Below are 23,471 nucleotides of genomic sequence, written 5' to 3'. Positions count from 1 at the left end.
AAGATTTTTTAATGTTGTTAATAACACTTATTATCACAGATTATATGGAGCGCCAATTCAAAGTGTTGCAAAAATAAAGATTAGCCTGGTTTTGTTTGTTGATTATATATTTTTCCAATGTTCCCCCCCCCCACCGTGTTACAGCATAAGGTTCCCCCCGCTGACTCTGTACCGACCTACCGACTTCACACAGTTACTCTTGCTCCGTGCTAAGAGAGACAGGTTAGATTCATTTCATAATCCTCCAGGGATACAGGGAGAGGACAATAGCGGATAAATTATTTCTTATTCCCAATTCTAGTTTGTGAAATTCTTATAAATTAATAAAGAATTGTAGGAATTATTTATCTGCCATTTGCCTTTCCATCCCTGGACTAATTTCTTTATACAGCCCATGGACCACCCTTCACCCCCATATTTATTTTTTATGGGTTAGGCTGGGTTAAGTAAGCTTCAGAAAAGTTCTGCAGTGTTTAGTCTGTCTAAGTAATGGATTGCGGGTGTTATAATAGCAATATTTTAGTAATAGTGAAGCTTCTTTACTGTTTGTTTTTGGGTTATTTAACATATTATTTTATGTTTTAAATAATAATAAAAATATAATTATCCATTCAAGGGATTTTTTAAAAGTAGTTTTATTGTATAAGTAAACCTATTAAAATGTAAAATCATTTTTATATGATAAGCGAATTATAGGTAGATAATAATGTTTTTATTAGAAATGATGAATGTTCCAATTTAAATAGTAATAATTTCATTTTTTTATTCTATAGTAATTTTCTAAATAAAAACTTTGCCGCCATTCTTAGAAATATTTGTAATAACTTTTTCAGTAGTCATCCTATTAATAGGCAAAATATTAAATTAAACAATAAGCTTTATTTTCTTATTGGCTCTTATTGTTTGATATTTTTCAGGCTTTCTAGTTTAGAATCATTTTTCTAGTATGGTTCAAAACCGATTGATATCCGCTATACTAGAACCGGTTCTCAGCCATACTGAAAAATCATGAATTGTATAGCATTACAGACAAATTTCCTCGAATATTATAATAAAAATCACAAAATTCACAAGTTTTATTAATAGGGCTTTTGGCCCCTCGGGGCTAACAAATCTGCTTTTAATCTTATCATTTTTCATTTTATATCTGCGGAAAGCTGTCTTTAATGTGATGCGATGAATAACTATTCTTAGATCCAGAATCGTAGCATCTCTTTACATCATGATAGGTTAAAAACAATAATTGGTTCAAAAAGATTCAATATTATTTGGTCAAAGTCATTTTTGTTTTTTTTCTAAAGTTGCTAAATGACAAGATTGTCTAAAAAGGTGTTTCCATGCACGTGCAAATAATTTTTAGCAACAAAAATAGCAAGAGAAATTAGCCCTGGTTCTCATCTACATGGTTTTATCATTATACCAACAAAAGATGTTGAGTAATATTGTTATTATCAAAAAAGCGTTAAATGTCATTTTGTCGATGTAAATATCAGCCAAATATAGCCCCGAAAACTGCTTGGCATTAACATGTTTTAAATGGTACCTGCCCATTTTGTTTACACCCTTGAAGTCGCTAAGGCATTTCCGCTGTCAATAAAATATTTTATGGGTTCTATGCTATTTTATGGGAAAGTATTTTAAATTTGTGTTTTGGGGTCAGCTGGCCGCTAGGGGACTGCATTGCAAAACAACATTGTGACAATGTCCAGTTTTTTGGTTGGTTTGAACCCCCTACCCCAAGAATTTTAGGACTCCTTCAAGTATTCGAGATATTTCAAGGACAAAATCTACCCTCCCTTCAATAATTTCAAGTTTTAAATTTTGACTGAATTATGGGACATTGGTGTGGGGGGGGGGGGGTGGTGAGATTTATTTCTGGAATTCTTACATTTAAAAGGAAATTGCTAAATTATTTTTTATAGCTCAAGTAAATTTAGGGTTGTGCTTAGAGAATAAAAAAAATCAGAAAATCATTTATTTAGTTGAAAATTTATTTATTTATCTATTCATAATGTTTTTTTACTGATAAATATGTACACTAAATAGTTTTGATAACAATAGAGCTTAGATGTAACAATTTTTAATGGAAGTCATTCTTATGATCAACATAATTATCTTTATTGTAAGTCAATGTTTTCGAATGTAGCGCTAAATTTTAGGGATCTTAAGCAGCATTATAATAAACGATAATTTTTTTTAACTTTGATAGGCAAAATCACTCCTTCTGTTGATTAGATAGTTTGAACAACCCAATTAGGATCTTTTAAAATGTCCCTAAAGTTTTTAAGCCAAATGAATCTGACAATGAGTTTATAAAACTTTTGGCACCAGTATAATTTAAAGTACAGTGTTTTATTCAGAAAATCTATCCCCGTCTATGTTTTTGTCCCTAAAAGTTTCTAAACCAAATTCTGACCTATCCCTAGTCAACTGTTGGAGTGGTGTTCCTTTCTTTCGGCAAAATTTCTTGTTTATTTACATAATCAATACTTGCTATAAAAGCAATTAGAACTTCAATTATGTTAATATTCTTCATATTTGCGTTAATTATATGACCATAATTAACACAAATCTTTCATTTAACACAATTATGAAAGTTTAAATATGCTAATTTTCTATGTTACTTTTCGCGTACGTAAATGAACACCGTTTGAAGTTAGTTTTGATGTTATTACAATTTGCACAAGTTTTATCAATAATATCCACTCAACTAACCATAGGGAAAAAGGAATAAGAAAGTACTTAATACAATGTTTATGTAATATTCAGTACATATGATACTTAAATACAAATATTAAAGTTAAAGTAATATTATATCATTGACGGGATGTTGGATTGATGTAGGTCCATAATCAGGTGCTTACCTTATTTCCATGCCAGAGTTTAAAGAGACCTTGGACTGTAAATTACTCTGGTACATAAAGTTTTATAAATGCTTTCTTATTTTCTTTTGTTGTAAGACAATGGGTAAATCAAACTTTTAATCCAAAACAATAATTTCAATCTACAGGCTAATTTTTATCAGTAATGCAGATTTACATCAATTTAGCGTTCATTGTCTTATCCCTTAAGAATTATAAGTATTTTGCTTGTCCTTTGCACTCTTCTTTGCTTCCCTTTCCTTTTTTCTTTCCACTTTTCTTTTTCTAACCCTTCCTTCTCCATTAAGACAGGATAAAAATCAGCTGTTTATAAAAAGTTATAATAAAACATTCTATTTAATCCAATCTTAACTATGGCCATTGATTTTATCGACAAAATTCAGACGGCTACAAATAAGCTTGACGGAAATTAATTTAAACAAGGATACCATTAATAACAATAACATAACATAAGTAACAAAGCACGATAGACGGACAGAATACACTCATAATGAATTATAGAGTGCTAGCGGCTTCGGCTAGCGGCTTTGCCCCAAGAGGTAATTTTAGAGAAATTGCAGATGCAACCACTTATTTCGAACATATTGAAAAAAAACATATTTTGGTGCTGCGAACCATAATTTTATGGGTTATACATAACGCTTTCTTTTCTTTTAATAACTTTTTTTTGGTGGGGGGTGTCCCACACCCCAGGAAAATAGCTTAAAACCACCACAGGAAAAGTAAGTATATTCCCTCAAGAGTAGAGCCCATTCGGTTCAGCGGTTACCGAGATCTTAAGCTTCAGACGGACAGACAGACATCGTTCTACTTTGTATTATAGATTGTCCATATGTAGTGCAGCATTTATAACAATAGTTTTGATACAAATGACAGTGTTATAATTTTGTAGCAAGAATAGAGAAAATTGGCACAAAACAAGATTATCTTCGAATAATTTTTAATTAATGTAATTAAATCAATGAGTGTGACTTTTTCTTGGCTAGCATTTATTAATGCTTTTATATTCAATATTCAGCCGTTTTATTTTAATTACTTTGACGTTTTGGCAAACGTGCGAAGATTTTTCATAGAATAATTATGATAATTTTAAAATCAATATAATCTTAATTTCACCTTTTTAACCAGCTTGACATTCGAAAAGCATTTGATTTTGAAATTTTATCTTTTAGGTGGATTTTTCATTTCGGTTTTAAGCGAATGTTAGTTCTCGTATGTTAACTAAGATATTTGAAACATACTAGAATAATATTTCAGTCTTTTTATTCATGCTTTATATTTTGTTTCAATGCAATCTGTTGTTGTTTTTATAAAATAAAGATTATATTTATTTCAATTGGTATACATGCTTCAGCTGTCACTAGAATTAAAAGTTTCTAGGTCATGGCCGTACAAACACAAACAAAAATACAAAGATGCAATATTTGCAGGGAGGGAGGGATATTACACTGCAAATTATTATTGTCTTCATAGTTTTTTTGGGCACTTTTAATAAATCTTAATTGGGGAAAAAAACTAACAGATTTAAAACATTTCCACTAAAAGTTAATCTACAAGAGGACTAATTTTGTTCATTATAATTGAGAGCGTGAATACTTTTAATTGTCCTTAAGTCTTATCCCTCGAGATCCCTGATTATTAGACAAAATTATCCACAAGCCACAAAAAATTCCCTAAAAGTTTTGTTCCAGTTTTGGTTATGAATAATAATAACAGCTGGAAGTTAGGCAAGGGTTGCTGCAGCATTTTATTCAGGAGTTAGACACAACATAATTCTTTGAAACTATACTTGTAAATGACAATTTTGTTAAAATTAGTTGAAATTTAGATGGTTAATTGTTAAAATGCATTATATAGGTGGGCCATTTTGATCAATATATTTACCTGCTTTTTTATGATTTTTAAATTGCTTAAAAAGCATTCAGTTAGAAATCTTTCTCATCGCAATTTAGAGGAAAAAGTCTACAACAACAAAATAAGTATATGATAAAACATTAGAGTAAAACATTAGATGGAGAAAGGATTAAATAACTGTATCTCCACATCGCAACCGCCTTGTGCAACCTTTCTATTGGTCATTGAAAATCAACCAATGGTGTCGCTTATATTAACACAGACAAGTAGCAGAAAATAATTTAGAAGCAGACGAATGAGGTCTTTGAAAAAGGAAGGGAGGTAGTTGCCTGTATATACATCTATACTATAGATAAAACATTACATTATAAGTAAAATATTTAGACTAAAAAAATAATATATGTATACTTTCAATCCACTAAGAGGAAATATTAAAGTCTTTACTGTTTAAACAACAACATTTTAATTTTCATGAATCTATGTTATTTGTATGAGAGTTTATGTTGTGCGATAGTCTTTCAAAATAAAATAAAAAATACACTAAGACCAAGGTTTGAACACTATTATAATTCTCATATACAAATTTTCGAATATCAGAGTAGGTGCTACCTCCCAAAGAAATATAACCTAAAAAGAGCAAAAAGAGTTCCAAAAAAAGAACATTGTAGCTGTTAGCTAGATCTTTATGTACAAGCAGAGATATCAACAATCATATTTTTGGTTGTTATTGCTGTGAAACAATAAAGGCCTTCTTAATATCCATGTTTAATTAAGGCCTACTATACTATAACACTATTCTAATGCCCACTATACTTCTACACGATTCTAAGGTTAATAACTTTTATTAATTAAGAATGTTATTGCTTCGCTAATTTGAATTCAAATATCCTTGTTTAATTAAGGCCTACAATACAACTGCTATTCTAATAATAAATCCCTTTGCTCGGGTCAATTACTTTCCTTGAAAACTAAGTTTTCATTGCTTCGCTAATTTGAATTCAAATATCCTTGTTTAATTAAGGCCTACAATACAACTGCTATTCTAATAATAATCCCTCTTCTCGGGTCAATAATAACTTTGTTATTATCCTTGAAAAATAACTTGTTCTAACCTCGTGCATGGTCACGTCTTCTGAGAAGAAAAATTTAAGAAGGGGGGTGAGAGTATAAGAATTAGTAAAAAGCACTTTAAAAGTTAGTTGTTATAGAGTTCTTTTATTAAAACAAAAATCATATTACAGATATTTCCATTTTTTGATGTTTTATCAAATCTTTTAATTTTGGTATGGATTTATAACCCTAACAAAAATGACTTAAAACTCTAGAGCCAACAGAAAGCGTTTATGAAAACATAAAAATCAAAATCAACGTTCACTTGAGATCTGTCTTTCTAGACGAACATATCAAAAAATGCATTATTTTATTAGGTTTTACCCGAATCGTTTTTGGAATAAAAACTGAATCCGTGATTAATCACCATTAGTGTTATTCCCCTATTGAAGTATACTTCATATTTCCTCCTTTTTTTATTCATCCTCTTATATCCTTTTTTGGAAGCGTAGCTCAGGGGCGTCCAAGCTTTTTTTTTTGGGGGGGGTAAAAAATTTTAGGGGGGGGTAATTCGTGTTTGGGGGGGGTAAAATGGCGCGCGAAGCGCGCCGAAATTTTTTTTTTACCCCCCCCCAAAATTTTTACCCCGGGGGTAAAATTTGATTGGGGGGGGTAATTACCCCCCCTAAAGTCTGTTGGGGGGGGTAAATACTCCCCCCAAATCTGTTGGGGGGGGTAATTACCCCCCCAAACTAATTTACCCCGGGGGTAAAATTTTTGGGGGGGGTAATTTAATTATGTAAAAAAAGCACCTACCTAATCTATTAAGTTAATAAGTACTATCCTATAACATAAAGTAGTAAGTAAGGTTTATTTGACTATAGCTTCAGATTTCATTACTTTTAATACTGAGTTCTCCTTTTTAGGAAAGCTTCACATAGATCCCATGATGGTTCCACACTATTATAGGTCAATCCTTTGAGTGGTTTTAGGCTATTTTTCTCCTCCCTTTTTACCCTTTAGAAAACTCGAGTTCTTAGATGCTAAGGGCGCCACTACTATTCAAATATATAGTAGTATCTCATTCTTTAGAACATAAAAATACAATAATTAACTCACTAACCAATGAACTAATATGATTATACTTTAAAGTGAAGCGTCTTATAGGTCCTGGTAAGTTTTATAACTAGTTTTGAGACACCCTGACATCCTCCCAAAAGAAATCGCCTATAGAAATTCTTTTTCATTATTTAATGAAATATTTGATTTAGTTAGGTATCTATTTTATGGAATCTTCAGTGCTTTACAATTACATCATAGATCCCCGGGATGGTTTTAGCCCTTATAAAGGCCCAAGCAAATAAAACATGATCAAACTATTAAATTTTTTGTTATCATGGTTAAGAACTGTTTTAACTGGTTGGACTATATTGGGGTATAGTCCCTTTTGTGGCAACGCTCTTTAAGGGGCGTTTCTTCGTTTTTTTCACACAAGCTTCTCTCCTATTTCTAGCCCCTGCGGGGGGCCAATTGCTTAACCATGTGGGGCAATCACCTAAACCAATATAACCTATCCTAAAATAAACCATCAAAAGCCATTTAGGATATACTTTTCATTAACTATTGGGAGACTAAACAAGGAACATAAAATATATTACACCTCAAGGCTCGAGTCACACTATGACTTTTTTTAGGGGGGGTGGGGCGGGGATTTCTCCCTCCCCCCCAAAAAAAAAATTTTCAGTAAATTTTTTTTTAAGAACATTCAATTTGGGGGGGGTAAATACCCCCCCCCAAAATTTTTTTTTAAAGAACATTTATTTTGGGCACCCCCAAGGTAGGGGTAATTTTTTTTTGGGGGGGGTATTGTTAACAAAATTTTAAAATCGTTTGGGGGTGCCAAATGGCCCATTACCCCCCCCCTTGGACGCCTATGGCGTAGCTACTCCAAAAAAGTAGTCTTTCAATCTGTAAATAAAACATACGTAAAATAACAGTAACCCTATAGATATTTTACTGTTTTTAGTAGCGAAGCTACTCTATAATTCACTTTGTCTGTCCGTCAGTCAGTCCGTCCGTTCGTCATTCCGTAACGCTATGGGGAAAGTGGAATTTACTCAGCTCCTATAAAAGATAGAATGCTGAAATTTTTTGACAACATTCCCATCCTTAAGGAGCACAATTAATTGACGTGTTCCTCAAAATTAATACAAATTCGGGACAGTTTTTATTGTGTCGCACAATTAACTATAAAACATCAATGGCTGTCGGACAGCTTTTTAGCAGGTTTTAGGCTATTTTTTTTATTTTCCACATTTTCCCCCATATCTTTGGCGTTTATGATCCGATTTTAAATTTTTTTTAAACCTTTTCATAAATAGATCATCTTTTAACAATTTTCTTTTTTTTTTGCTTACAAGCAGGATTAAATTTTAAGGTTATGCATGCACGGGTGTCGAGCCCTACGTAAAATAGGAATGGATAAATATATCATTCCTTGTCCTATCACAATGAATAATTCCCCTTCTGAAAAAAAACCTTGGTGCACTAAAAGTTGTTCCTAAGATATTTTCAAACAAAAACATAACATTAGAAAATAAGAGAACATAGGACTTTGACTCTACTGTGATTTGAGGATATATAATAACACAAGAAATCGCTTCAATTACAGCAAAGCACTACTTTATTGAGCAAGGCACTTGAGAATAAGGTCATGGTGATTTCTCTCTCTTTTTTTCTCTCTCCTTTTCCTTTTTCTATTTCTTCCTTTTATTTTACGGTTTCTTTTCATTTTATCTATTTTTGGGGTGGTACAATTCCAATTTTTTAAAGGTGCTTTTACTCATACCTATAGTTGGACTACTAAATCCGTCTCTCATTTTTTAAATTTGTAAAATCATATTTCTAGCCCCTGCGGGAGCGTTAACCCTATACAGCTCTATCATAACTGGGTCCTATATCTGCGGTACTCTTCTAACCTTTACCTAACCTAAAATAGGGATAAAATTTGTGTTCTCTAAACTACCAAATAAAACTTTAAAAGTAAACATATAGGTATCTGATATAGATATTTCAAAAAATAAATGAGAAAAAAGATTTATTATTATAATTTAGTAATATGATGTCTTTCTGTTTGTCTGTGTGTTTGCGTGAATGTTTGTACCGAAGGATCTCGGCAACCGCTAAAACGATAGGGTTCTCCTTTGCAGGGTAACTTCTCATAGGTACCGGGAAGGTTTATAACTATTTAAGGGGAGGGTACCATCACCCTCCCAAGAGAAATCGCCCCTATAAAAATTACCCCCCCCCCCCCCAACAAAAAAATTTAAATCTAATCTAAAATATTGGTTTATAAAATTCAACTATCCCCTCCTCAAGTGCACCTAGAGGTTTCTAGGTGTGTACCCGCTGGTAGACTATAAGGCATATCAAAAAGCATTAATACAAAAAGAGAGTTTAATGCCTATAAGAGAGCAAAAAAAGTAAACAGGGAAAAGAAAAAAAGAGAAATAAATAGAATAAATACTAAGGGGAGAAAGAAAGAGAGAAAAGGAGGAATAGAGTATTGACAGAAAAGGATAAAAGATGGCTGGGGATTGGGGAGGGGAGGGGGTGGTGATGATTAAAGACCTACCTCGCTAGGTATTGGTATTTTTTCCAGTGCCACCACTCCAATCCAAATTACCTGGTAGGGCGTGATAGGGAGGGGCGCAATTTCAGGTAAAGGGGCGGATTACGAGTTATTGAGTTTGCATTTCTCACAATATCCCACAAATTGCCAACTGAAACACCTTTATAACCCCCCCTCATTTTATATTGCGTTATAAGAGTATTTGAAATACTATTTGAATGGGAATAGATGGTATTAGGATATCCCAGCAAAGCTGGAGCTTTAAAAAGAATACAGGAAAAGATATGTAAATGAAAACTGAGTAAGAGGGGTAAATTTATGGTCCATTAGTGATTAAAGGGATTCTTCGACATTTTTTTATCCCCCCCCCCTTTCCCCTCTATTCCCCTCTCAATACATTTACTTCTTTCTCTCTCTCCATCCAAGCCTTACTTTACTTTTTTTGACTCGTAATTTCTGGAATAATGAGTTTAGTCTTTCCTCAACCTTCAAACAATCAATGCCAAAAAAAACTTTTATATAAATAAAATATTTTCTAAAAATTACATTGTCAAATCTATATTGACCTTCTATTTTGATGGGTTTTGTCGATCATATAGCATTTATTAAAAAGTGGTCGTGACTCACATTACATAATAAGTCTTTATAATAGGCTATATTGACAAGCGATATATTATTACTTGGATGTGAAACTTGCAGCTGTCTAAAATAACAATGCCCTCCATCCGTAAATTTTACCCCATCTCCTCCCCTCCTACTGGATGAACGAACTGACCAATAAATGAGATCCATTTAGCAACTTAAATTGACGAAAAATTGTAAATAAAATGTAAGGCCATTATACTATTTAATTTTGTTTATAAAAAAAGCATAAACGTTTGAAAGGGTGATAAATCATTAATTAAATATTTTTGTTAACATTTTTTTTTAAATTGGCTGACATCAAAACGTTTTTTTATATTTTGAGTTAAAATTTTAAGTTATTGTCTTTCAGAAAGTTGAATGGTTTCTGCTAATGTTATGAACCTAAATCTGACCCCACCAGCCGCTTAGGGATGGAGAAAATTGACCATTTTGTTTTGAACTTTAATTTTAAATCTTCTGTCTGATACTTTCTATTAATCAAATCACAAAATATACGTCTATAGAGGTGTATCTATATCAATTTAGGTATGTGCATTGTGCATATCTACAAAATAGATTCACTGGTCTATTGCTGGTGATACCATATTATCATATAATTCACAATTATGACAACTGTCTAGCATTTTAAATATTAGAATTCAACTAATGATATGTCCTTCTTTCTCGTTATAAAAATCAACCTAGTAAAACCTTCATAAATATTATATCTTATAATTAAATAACAAAACTAACTTGCATTTTTAGTTTTGAAGCATCTATCAAAAAGTCAATTAGATATTTCTATAGTTTTAAACTACTGTGTCCTGTAAAAATCCGAGGGACCCTGTTAAACTAGGTGGTAAATAGGTTGACATACACACCCTGTTAAAAAAGGCGGGTATGCAAGTGTCGAATATTTCCACCTACCAAAATGATTTTAATGGGACCGAATCTTTTAGACCTAGGTATGATAATAACAGATATTTTTTAATTAAACACATAACAAGGATTGAAACACCCATAAGTAACGACGCATAAAAAAAATATGGATAGACGAACGGACAAAGTAAGTTACAGAGCATATGTTGAGTTGTCATAGAAAAAATATAAAACATAGATAGAGATTATATTTTTAAAAATCTAAGAAAATCAGGAAACTATTAAACAGATCAGACAGACGGACAAAATAATTTATAGACTGGCACTGGCCTTTGGAATCTTCACTAGATTTTTCAGCTATCTATATTAAAAAGCAGCTCAGAAAATCACATTTCCTCGATAATTTAATTTTGGAGTTTAGATTAATCTACAAATGATCAAAAGCCGATTGGAAGAATTTTACACATAAAAATTGAAAAAGGATTAATTTGTGTCCTGTCCATATTCCAATTAAATCAATTTTTGGAAAGTAAATCCTTTTAACATCTTTAAAATCTTATTCCGTAAGATTCCGGGTGAAACTTTTTAAAAAATCTACGAGGTATTGGTTCATGTCACAAGATATCAAGTGTTATTCTTGATTATGTATTTGTTCAGAAAGCTTTTATTAAGTATCTTAACATAGATCTACCTGTAGGTTATATCATTATTGAAGATATGTATGCCTGATATCTTATATTTGTTTAGGTCCCTGTCAGACTCGAAGGGGTTGAACGGTCCAGCTAGGCCTGCAGGTTTTAATACAGGTAAACAATTCTATCAAAGTTTTATTCTTAATTCTTTGGATTTTTGGTACCAGAAACAAAATCTTCGCATCTTGTTTAGCTAGATGGCGTGGATCTAGTAAAGATCGAAAATTTGTAAGAAAATTTTTACAGGAATAAAATGTGCCAAGTTTTCTATCTTCCTATCTATAAATCATCTATCTGTTTACATAGGAAGAGAAAGAAGGATGTCTGGAGCCTATTCTAAGCCAATGCCCTGGGCTGGAGGCGGAGCCACCAAGCCACCAATGGCAAACAACTATCTGGACAGCCATGGCCTAAATCCAGGTAAACAATCCTTACCCAAATAATTAACACAATTGATTTTTAGAATAGCTTTTCTACTAATAAATGTCATTTCACAGTTTTTTTTACATTATTAGTGCATTTTTAAAAACAAAGCTTTTCTATAATAAGGGTATGTCCGTCAGTAACGGAAAGCATTTATCGTTAATTTGGGCATGTTATAATTGTCCTCTCGATTTCAAACTTTGCAGGATGATTTCTGTAACAGTTAGGTACAGTCAGATAAGTTCTCTTACTCTGCAACTGTTTATGTTCGTTTGTCTTACCGTCTGTTTTAGAGCTTCTAATTTATGGATTTTGTCATCCTTCTTTTTACAATAAATTAATATTTTAGGTTTAGGAAATGCTGGTCATACAAACTTTCCATCTGTAATTGGAACTGGGCCTACTCAGGCTGCCAGGATGGCCAATTATACCAGGTACAAATCTATCTATCTATCTATTTATCTATCTATCTTTATATTTATATATCTATCTATCTATCTAATATATATCATTATCTATCTATCTATCCAGGTACTCTACCTCTGACTGGAGCGCATCTAACATCCACCATTACAATACAGCTGACGCGAGTAGGAACAACAGCGAGAGAGTGCGCAATGAAGCCGTCAGACTTATCAGGTACAATATTAATCAGCTGATTTTAGGTTGAAATTTAAATAAATAATATTTGTTTGTTGATAACAAACATAGCATGTTTGATTTATTACTAATAAATAGATTAATTTTTTGATGATTGGATCTTTAAAAATTCGTTACTAAATAAAGTGGTCGGATTGTTTCTACACTACGTGTTACTATTGGTTCATTTAAGAGATTGATCATTTAGCCATCTAGGGGCACTTTAAAAAGAGGCGGGGGGGGGGGGGAACCTCTCTTCGAAAAATCAAAAATCTTCCTTGGACTTTTAATAAGCTCCACTTTATAGGAAGACCTTATCGGTCCATTGCTACACATAGACAGACAACCATTCTGTTACTTTTACAATGTTTATTATAGAGAGAGGGAAGATAAGACCGTAATGACTCAACGAGATGCTGACAGGAGACTTGGAGAGAGGCTCCATGACGAGGTAGGATCTTTGATTGTATGATCATTTATCTTGAAGTTCTAAGTTACCATGTGTAAAAGTAGGACCTTTTTGATAGACCATTTGTTTAAAAGTCCTAATTGTTTATATTTTATTACTTTGCAATTGCTTTGTAATTATTTTAATACAAATTCCAGTATACCCTTTCTATCAGTTTACATTAAAATTTGTCATTTTTACATTTTCTTACGAAAAAAAAGTTTATTTTAGGCGTCTAAACAAAAATTTTGTAAGTTTGTTATTGCTGCACTAATTATTAACATAATTATATATGTGATTAATACCTCTGGTAATGGTTAATAACATGGGGCAAGAACTTTAATTGTAGGTCCCAATGTACTAACAACCAAAGCCTTACAGACAACTTACCCTTTGATTTCAGAACCCTAATATTTATATCCTAACTGTATTTCATAAAGAGTTGCCACGACTTTTTGACCAAGACTTTTCCTAACTCTGACTATTAGGCCATGATTAGAACCAATCACCACGTCTTACGCTACAATCGATGGAATGCAATAATTGTCCTTGTTTTAGACGTTCTGGCGGTCAGAGATCCAGAGTGAGCTGGAGAGGAACATCAACGAGACTCACCAGCTGGAGACCATGCGCAAGAACCTGGAGCGCGCTCTCGCAGAGACTGAGGGTCCTATGCGCGTCAACTCGGAGTGTATCTATCACAGGTTAGTTATGAGGCGGCCATTTGTTTTGTTTTAAAGGTTTTGTGATCTTTCATAGAGATAAATTTGTGTGACCTTTATCCCTATCCCTCATGAAAAGATTAATTTTATTTGAGTTAAGATCATTATTTTGGCTCCAATAAAAAGTAATTTAAGCTAGTATATTTAGAAGACAAAAAAATATCAAGAGTCTAAGAGAAATCAAATCCTTTCCATGGCGCTTTTGGCAGTTTAATTTATAGATTAATGGTTACCTATAAAAAAAGTGTAGAATGAATTAGTAGAAGTAGATATTAAAAATCTAAAATATAATTTTTTTCCACAAAATTTTTAACTTAAACTTTGATTGTAAAAGGTTTGCAAAGTTGTTGTCTGTAAAATTGAGCATAAAATTGGTTAAAACTTTTTTGTCTAATGCAACCATTATCGACTATGATCTGACCTAAATAGTATTCAAATTATTTTAAGCACAAAACTCAAACTAAAGAAAAATTCTAACCTATGAGAAACCTTATTTTTTGTCAACAATTTTTTGGGTTATTTATCTAGTTTTGTAAAGATAATATTTTGGAGTGTTGAAAAGGAAAATATAAAAACATTCCAAGGACCAATGCAAATTTCCTGTGAAAGAGAAATTAAACAATCCAGTGGTTATTAAGATACTAGGGGGCTGAAAAAACACCCTATCTCTATTTCTTTTCATGGATTGTTAGAAGGCTATCAACATGACATGACATGTTATTTTAGTGAGATAGAATTAAAAAATAAATTTTGTATTTATTATTACAAGAAACAAGGATACTATTTATCTACTGAAAGCATAAAAAACTACTTTTTCTAGTATAGGTTCGAAACCGATTATTGTCCGTTGGATTAGAATCGGTTCTCAACCATACTGAAATTAATATGTAGCATCGTTGTACAGACAATTGTCCACAATTATCAAGATAAAATTCATAAGATTAATACCAGTTTTGTTAGCCTGGGTCTTCGGCCCCCTAGGGGCTAACAAAACTGGTTTTAATCTTATGATTTTTATCTTAATTATTGTTAATAATTTTTCATTTTAATATCCGTGGATAGCCGTCTATAATACGATGCGATAAATAACTATTCTTAGGTAAAAATATGAATAATAACTTCAGGGAGGGACGTAAGGGCATCGACATGGTTAACGATGGGGTGGAGAACTCGCTGATGAGAGAGGTGGACAACATCAAGGGTTGCCAGGACAGGATGAAGAGGACTCTGGAGCAGGTCAACCAACAGCTGGGCACTAACAGGTACAACTGGTAGAGGTCAGGTAGATTATAAGGATCATGGGTGAAATATAAGGTGTTGTTTGTTAAGAAAATAGAAAGAGATATTTTATGCTGTTGTGATAATTTGCGGTTCTTATAATTGTATAATGTGATACACTAGTAAAAGACTGGTGAAAGTTAATGTCAACCAAAAAAAAGGTAGTGAATTAGACAATATGACACTATGTAATGTATATCTAAAAAGTATTCCATTTATTTGATTTAGAATGGCAATTAAGGTCGAACCTAAATTCTAGTTTAAAATGAAAAATAGAAAGGAGAAAAATAGATTTAAAAATTCATATTTTCATGTTTAATATATTTTTATAAATTTTTCTAAGCTGCACGAGTTGTACTTCAATAGCTTGAAATAATAGGAAAATACAAATTATTCAAAATTTCTTGAAAACTAAAATGTAACTGTTACAATGGTTACAAGTAAAGCATATTTTTTCCCCAAATTCTGTCATCTAGAGAAATTACATAACACTAAATAATTTAACAGTAAATATATTCATTAAAAGATTCTTCATAATTTGTAACTTTTTCTTAGTATATTAAATCCTTGCCTGAAAATACTTGTAACTGGGTTGAAAAGTTGTCCAATCATCCAGCTTTTACCTGGCACAACCTGTCATTAAACTGTCTGGAGGGTAGACAGCCAAAATAATCTCCACTGTAGGACAAAACAAAATAAAGATATTAATAAAATGATAAAAATACAAATATATTTTTTTCCTTTTTTCACATCTCTCAAATTAAGAATTTCAAGGAATACATATTAGATATTAATAAAAAAGTTGTTTTATAAAAAAATACACAAACAAATGTTTAATAAACCTGTAGTACCTAAGATATTTTTCTTTAAATCTAGTTTAAAATACCTCTATAAATGTGATATACAGGTAAAAAGAGCCTATATTTTCAACAATGCAGTGTTATTGAATTAAAGATGACAGTAATTCAATAAATAACCAAGGTTTTGCTTCTATTTATAACAAGTTAACTTTATTTTATAGAGAATTCCAAACTAGGGCTTATTTCACATTTAACTTTTTTGTACAAAAATCATTTATCATTAAACATCTCAACATTTTATAATTATTGAAGTTATCCCATAAGTGATTATGTCTGTCTGTCCATCTGTCTGTAATGCTGCTTTATATTCAGTTTTCTATCTATTGAAGGTTTAAAGTAATGACGAGACAAAGAGAAGGGCACTGCTAAAAAATTTTGAAATACTCATAAAAAAAACAGTTCTTCCATCTCTCTTTTTAACTTAATCCTCCAAAGTATTATTAAAAGCTTTTGTTAATTGTTTATGCAAAAACATAGATAGATAAGCAAGAAATTGAAAAAAAACTAGAAAAAGAAATTTTGCTAGTTTTCTTCTTGATAAAAGTTTACAGACAATTTTCTGCAAAAGGTATTTTTTCTGGAGAAGTTAAAGTGAATAATAACTTGAACAATCTGTTTGGCCACATTTCTGCATTTTTCTGATATCAAAACAAAAATATTATTTTCCATTAAAGAGGTTATTTACCCTGCTTTTTAGTATATTTTACTTCAAAAATTTTGTGAAAATTGAAAACTTATTAATGTGAACTTTAGAAACAAAACTAGTTATGTCATCAAATTGTATTTATTTCTTTTATGCTTCTTAGAATTGACCTTTATGTCAATTTTCAAAATAAATTGTGCAAATATTAGTCAACAATGCAAAAAATCTGATAAACACACCAATCACTGATAAAATATTGAAAAAAGAAGTATACAAATACAAAATTTAAAATATTTTGATTTTTCAAATGCATTATTCACAAAAATATTTGTGACATAGCAAAGCTTAGTAAGTTTTTTAAATTAAAATTATTGTCTACCTGTCACAAATGATATAAAGATATATTATTTGTATCTAGGAATGCTAGACATCAGCTAGAAAGAGATTTGGCCAACAAGGACCATAGTATTAGTATCGACCACACATGTCATAATCTAACCAATACCAGTAGGGCTATAAATCTACACGGTGGAATTGAGAAGGTAAGCTCAATGATGATTAATATTTTCTAAAATTGCAGGAATGCTAGGCACCAGCTAGAGAGAGATCTAGCTAACAAGGATCATAGTATTGGTATAGATCATACCTGCCATAATCTACAGAATACAAGTAGAGCTATTAATCTCCATGGGGGTATTGAGAAGGTAAATATGAAGCCTATGGAGATAATCCTTTAAACTATAAGTTAGAAATTTGACAATTTTTATATTTGTTTATCTGATAATTTTTGTGTAATACCCAACTTTAAAAATAGGGGTTAAATTATCATAGCTCACTGTTTAAAGGACTTTGCCATTAACATAAAATTTGTCATTTGACAGGTATATTTTCTTTCAATAGTAAATCTACTCTATGACTAAATACATATAGTAATGTTTGTTAAAAAATTCAACATATTCATTCATTTGTGTGAAAATAGCAGGACACCTGTCATAATCAGGTATGAACAAATTATAAGTAAGTTCCAGTGGTGAATTGTCCATCTAATGACTAGGTGTAAAGCTCATGCTAAACACATTCTTTCACATCCTGTGGATGTATCTAAACCCAATACAAGGGTCAGCACAATACAACAACGTATGATTTTGGAAAGTATAAGTTATTAGATAAACTATGATTTCACTTTTTTAAGGGCCAACTCCTTAATATAGAATGTAGTGCACATTGCTAAACAAATATTTGCAATATTTGTGACAAAAAATGTGACATTTATAGGTTGACCCCAATGTGAGTATCCCAGAGACATGGGCAGACTTCAGCAACAGAAATATTCAAGCTTCACAATGTAAGTTTAATTGTTATCTATCCTTTTCATCTGTCAATTAAAAATTATAATCTAAGTTTCTTTGGTGATGTTGAAAGTCTACTTTTAAGTTCTATATTTGAGTGACTTAAAAAATTTGCTTCAAATAATTTGGTTTCTACGAAACTTCAAATATAATGGCTTGCCTTAAATCATTTTGTAAATTTAGTAAAGATTTATATAAAGTTGACAAAGAAATAAAGATTTATTTAGTTTGAGCTGAAATATGCAACCTCAGGCTAAAACAAAGTAGATTATTTCATGATTATTATTACTTGGAGTAATTTTTCATTGAAAATAGCAATTTATGGTTTGGAAACATAGACCTTTACTACATATACTACATTTCCCAGTATTATATGAATCAAAATAGAAATTAATATTACGCTATCCAATACCTATATATCAATAATATATAAAATAACTCAAAATTAGTAATTATATGATTTAGAACAAGTAATGATTGTAGGATAAAGTTGTAACAAAAGTATAAACAAAGTACTGAAAACTAATAAAGAACATAAAAAGTTTTAATAAAAATATTGCTTGTCTATGATTAAGGAATTATTAATAGAAAAAATATTAGTTTTTCAATGGAGTCCAGTTTTATTTTATTACCTTGAATAATAAACTGCCTAGCTTTGAAAGTAACAAAAATTACAAAGTAAGCATCTGATTTATATTCATAAGGTATATACAAAATCATATCATTGTAAAATGATCATTTAGCATTTTAAAGAATAAGTTACAAAATTCCAAGATATATGTAATCATCAATAGGGTTTGGACAATAAGTGATGAATTTGTCCTTTTCAAGTTGTTGAAGAAGAAACTCTTTTATTCAAATTAAACATTTATCAAACCTACCTAGAAATGTTGTTTAGCAGCTATTTTACTTTCAGACTTTATATCACTATCATAAAGCTAAAAGCACTAAAGTATGTAGCATTGAAACTAAAGAATAGCAGAACAAGTGGTTACAGGGGGAATATTCTTTAAAACATACCATACCACAAATACAAAGTCTTGTAACATGTTATGTATTTATATCATTATAACTTAAACATTGAAAGGCCTACAAATAATGCAAAGAAAGCCAAGATTCAATAATGAACTTAGAGCATTTTTTCACCCATTTACGTGTTATGAAAGATTGAGCATAATTGAGTATTGGCTGTTCCAAATTATTTGTAGGCCATCCATGCCAGTTTCAATAATTTGCGCACATAACATGACATTCAGCTATATGGTTGCAATCAGCTTTCTAGAATAACCATGATCCAAAAAAGCATCAACAATTTCTTCACCCTTTGGTTTGTCATTCTCAAGGTCTATGATAGGAGTAAAAAAATCACCTCAATGTTAAGGCCTTGGATATCTTTTTATTGCCACTATCTAATAATCTATGTCCAAGAAAAGAAAATAATTAAATTTTTGCATGTATAGGAATGTCCTTGTAAGTACCAAGGCTATTATGTAACTTGTAATTTGTTATTGGGGATTTTTTGTTATAGAAAATAAATAATCCCTTATTAGAAAATTGTATAAATTGCTTTACAAAAGAATTACAAGTGCTTTACTATTATAAATACTTTTTTGATAAGCGTAACTTCATCATAATTAACTTTGTCTTTATTTTAATAAATAAATGTTTTAAAACAGGCATATGTCAATGAAACATATATAAATCTTGTCAAATCCAATATATAATACTTGTTTCTTAACATGCGTTTTAAACTAATAGCGCGACTTTTATTTCATTCATGATTATGCACGTCAATCGCTCAATACACATATGAGTGTAGAATTTTTTTTCTCTCGAACTATTTAGGTTAATTTGAATAGTAGTGCATCTACTCTACAATTATCATTCTATTTAGCTGCAAGATCTGCCAGTCAGCGTCTACGTGGAGAGGTTGACAATCTCATTACTCAGGTAATTAACATATCCACCATTTATCAAACATTATGAACATTTTCTAGTTAGAGAGTAAATTAGTTTTGTTACTTCTGTATCCCCATCCCTCTCTCACCATCCTTTTATATGTTATCTTATTCGTGACTTTTTCTCTTTTTTCATAGTAAAATATATCTACTAGAATAATAAGTAGATGTCTAAAATTAAAATTAGTATCTCTCCCTCCAAAAACTAAAAATTAAGTAAAAAAGATTTATTGTTTAAAAAAAGAGAAAAATTAGAAAATCAAATTAAGATCCAGTATGTAATATTGTTGTTAATTAATAATACAATTATCTGATAAAATAAGTACAAAATATTATTATTTTAGTGTGCTAATGAGATGTGGTCACACTGGAGCAACACTAACATGAGTTTCCAACAAAGAATTACAGAGGTAAATTTTTTAATTCAACTTTGTGGCCATGGGACACCAGTAAATCATACTGTGAAAATTACACACAAAAATATGTTTTATGACATAAACAAAGCATTAAAGTGGGTAAAAATGAGAGAAGGAGAGATTACTGTACTGTAAATTACACTGGTACCTAAAGTTTTGCAACCAACATATCTTATTCGTTGGATCAAAAACTTTGGGTAGTTTTATTGAGTTCGATTTGATAGCCGTTTCCTAACCTTTTATCTAAATAATTTTAATCTAAAGAAATATTTAACCTAGAAATGTTTACTAGGAAATATAGGTAGTCTTACCTTTTTTTAAGATCCAGGTATGATCCTACTGGCAAAGCATGGTCATTCAAGTAAACAGAAAGATTTAAACTACTCCTTTGCCGCTGGTAAAATGTATGATTAGAGATCTAAATTAAACATATTTTAGTCTAATGACGCTCACAACAAGTTGCAGTCCCATCTTAGTAAGTGCATGCAAGAAATCTATGATCAAGAGAAACATATTGAACATCTTAAGAAAGCTATCAGGTAACTATCAGAGAAGTATGGGCCCAAAATTATAAAAAAAAAATTTCATTTGTTAGTTGAAAAACTTTAGACAACTTCATTAAATCTTGATTGGTTGGTACAACTAGAAGTATCCAAAATTTCTTTCTAATTATCTTTGTTTACAAAGAGTAATCATATTTAAGGGGTGTCCATCACCATATTGTCCATTGTCTATTCCCATTATATCTCTGGATAAATACAGAGTTGTTCTAAAAGCAGATACTAATGCTGACAATGACTATGTATCGCTATTCTGATAATGAGAACAGAATGACACTAAGATAGAACAAACTTTTCTACTGCCTGACAAAGATTGATTTAGGACCACAATCATCATGACATTCAAATACATTCCATTATCCTAGATCCAATACACCTTACATAATTCTATTTTATTCCAGGGACAAGGGCGCCCCCCTGAAGGTCGCCCAGACACGTCTGGAGGCAAGATCCCACCGTCCTGATGTGGAGCTCTGCAGAGACCCCCCTCATCATAGACTTGTGGAAGAGGTAAGTACTTACAGACAAAGGTTCTTGAAAAAAAGAGCGAAGGAGGAAAAAATGGGTTAAACGGTCTTGTAGTCTTTTTTATACCTCCAGCTTTATACTATTGACCTTCCATTATATAATTTACCTGGTGTCCGTAGGTCTGTCAGTCATTATGCAAAAATATAAACATTAAAAAATTTTTCCTTCCTAGATTTTATAGATCTTTGCTACTTATGGAAGTTGTCATTCTTTTTTTAATCATTTAGTAATCGTGTTTATCGCTGCAATTCTTATTTTTTATTGATGTAATAATTATTCAAAAAAATATTTAGGTTGGACAAATTCAAGAAAGTATTGATCTATTGAACAGAAAGCTCAACGAAGCTGAAATGGCGCATCAGGTAAATTTAGTTCTTATATTTCTCAATAGATGTCTCGTCCCATGTTTATTAGTAAAATAGGGCTTAAGATTAAATCAGACGGTAGAACAAACGAACATGAACACTTGTAGAGTGTCTTATAAGTCTAAACTATTGTCAGTAAATTTGTTGCAAAATTAGAAAGTTTTGGACTTCTGTTTAAGGAAATAAATACATATTTGGGACCTAATAATTGAGATGCTTCACTTTTAACATTGTACCTCGTTGTCCTTTATTTTCTAAAAAATTAAATATCAATATGTTTTAAATTCCAAGTGGACCGACAGACTTTCTTATAACATTTATAGAGTAACCAAGATTCCTAATAGTGCCCAACTGTCACAGGAATAATCAAACAAAGTTTGAATTTGATAAGATTATTTTAATGAAAACTATTTTCAGGATCTCCTCCAGAACAAAGCTCGTCTAGAGCATGATCTCAAAATCAAATCAAACTCTCTTTTCATTGACAGAGAAAAATGTCTCTCCATGAGAAAGTCGTTCCCAGTTGTGTCTTTGGCCACTAAATTGTAATTTTTGTCTCAAATATTTGTCAGGGTTCGATTCTTCAACAGCCAATCCTAATCCTTAAAAATTGGAAATAAAAATAAGAAGTTTAAAAAAAATTGAAATCTTGACTCAAAATTTATAATTATTTATTTTTTCAAAGAAACATCTACATTTAAAGCTTTCAACAACATCTGAAAATCATTTAAGCTTTTGAAACATGCTTTAAGATGGTTAAAAAAAAGCTGTTTCTAATAATAAACAAAACCGTCATACTTTTTTTGAAAAACTTAAAATCAAAACTTAGATCAATAGAACAAACGTATTCACTGCCATTTTTATGACAAATTTAGGCAACTTATAACATAGTCTTTTTATACAAAAAAAATATATCTTAAAGATACAATTAATAAAACCATTTTTAGCCTTAAAAAAAAGGTTAAAATACCAAAGTGTCTTTTAAAAATAATCAAAATGATATAAATACTTTAACATACAGTAATAAATTTAAATTGCCCCCGAATGCTTATGTCTACATGTATTTATTAATTATTGTTATACTGTAAATAAATTAAAATAGCTGGTATATTACCAAAAGCCATAAATACAATTAGAGGTTGATTTTAAAAACACGAAACCTATCAACAAAAAAATCTACCAAAAATTTAATAAAAATTCACAAACCTCACACTTATTTCAAAATAGCTTTGCTTGCTAGAATATTTTTGGGCTAACCAGCTATAATTATGCTTTTTATTATTGAAAATATGGTAATATACACTGTACTGTATTGTTTAGATTAATTCTCATCCTTGTTATAGTTTGTAAGGGAAAATCACAGAGTTATGCAAAATGAACTTATATATAAATATTGTATTTATAAATGTAATTAATTAGTATTATTATTATATTATTATAAAATTGGCATGTATTACTAAAATAGATTAATTGTTGTTGCTATTAAAACGTTCTCAAAATATATACCTTCATTGATAATTAGTTTTTTTTTAAATGCATAGTTTCTCTATAAGGTTTCTGTTTGCGTTCTCACTCAAATAATGTATAGACAATACATTATAGTATAGATGTATAACCAGACAACTACCTGGATCCCCCTGTCGAGGACCTTTTTGTCTGCTAGCAAATTG

General features: G+C 30.9%; 1 protein-coding gene across 1 annotated transcript; it reads left to right on the top strand.

Annotated features, from left to right (window-relative positions):
• Positions 1 to 195: 195 nt before the first annotated feature.
• On the top strand, positions 196 to 23,319 carry LOC145322342 (tektin-3-like). Its single transcript, XM_080164307.1, has 16 exons — positions 196 to 222; positions 11,668 to 11,726; positions 11,919 to 12,032; positions 12,385 to 12,469; positions 12,567 to 12,674; positions 13,053 to 13,125; positions 13,681 to 13,826; positions 14,969 to 15,106; positions 17,206 to 17,329; positions 17,901 to 17,970; positions 19,869 to 19,924; positions 20,277 to 20,342; positions 20,787 to 20,887; positions 21,310 to 21,418; positions 21,730 to 21,798; positions 22,219 to 23,319. Exons 3-16 carry the CDS (start codon positions 11,933 to 11,935, stop codon positions 22,348 to 22,350), a joined length of 1,377 nt encoding a protein of 458 aa, XP_080020433.1. The 5' UTR covers positions 196 to 222; positions 11,668 to 11,726; positions 11,919 to 11,932; the 3' UTR covers positions 22,351 to 23,319.
• Positions 23,320 to 23,471: the final 152 nt, after the last annotated feature.

Source organism: Acartia tonsa, chromosome 6, assembly GCF_053477335.1.
Source record: "Acartia tonsa isolate MP-2025a chromosome 6, ASM5347733v1, whole genome shotgun sequence".
NCBI classification, from domain to species: Eukaryota; Metazoa; Arthropoda; class Copepoda; order Calanoida; family Acartiidae; genus Acartia; species Acartia tonsa.
Note: the sequence above shows the minus strand (reverse complement) of the source record. Positions and strands in the feature narration are given on the sequence as shown.

Bases quoted from the DNA above. Each gene is read 5' to 3' on its own strand.
- LOC145322342 (XM_080164307.1), top strand. From the start codon at position 11,933: ATGTCTGGAGCCTATTCTAAGCCAATGCCCTGGGCTGGAGGCGGAGCC. The intron at 12,470-12,566 runs GTACAAATCTAT...CTATCTATCCAG, and splicing joins AGGATGGCCAATTATACCAG to GTACTCTACCTCTGACTGGA. The intron at 15,107-17,205 runs GTACAACTGGTA...CTAAAATTGCAG, and splicing joins CAACAGCTGGGCACTAACAG to GAATGCTAGGCACCAGCTAG.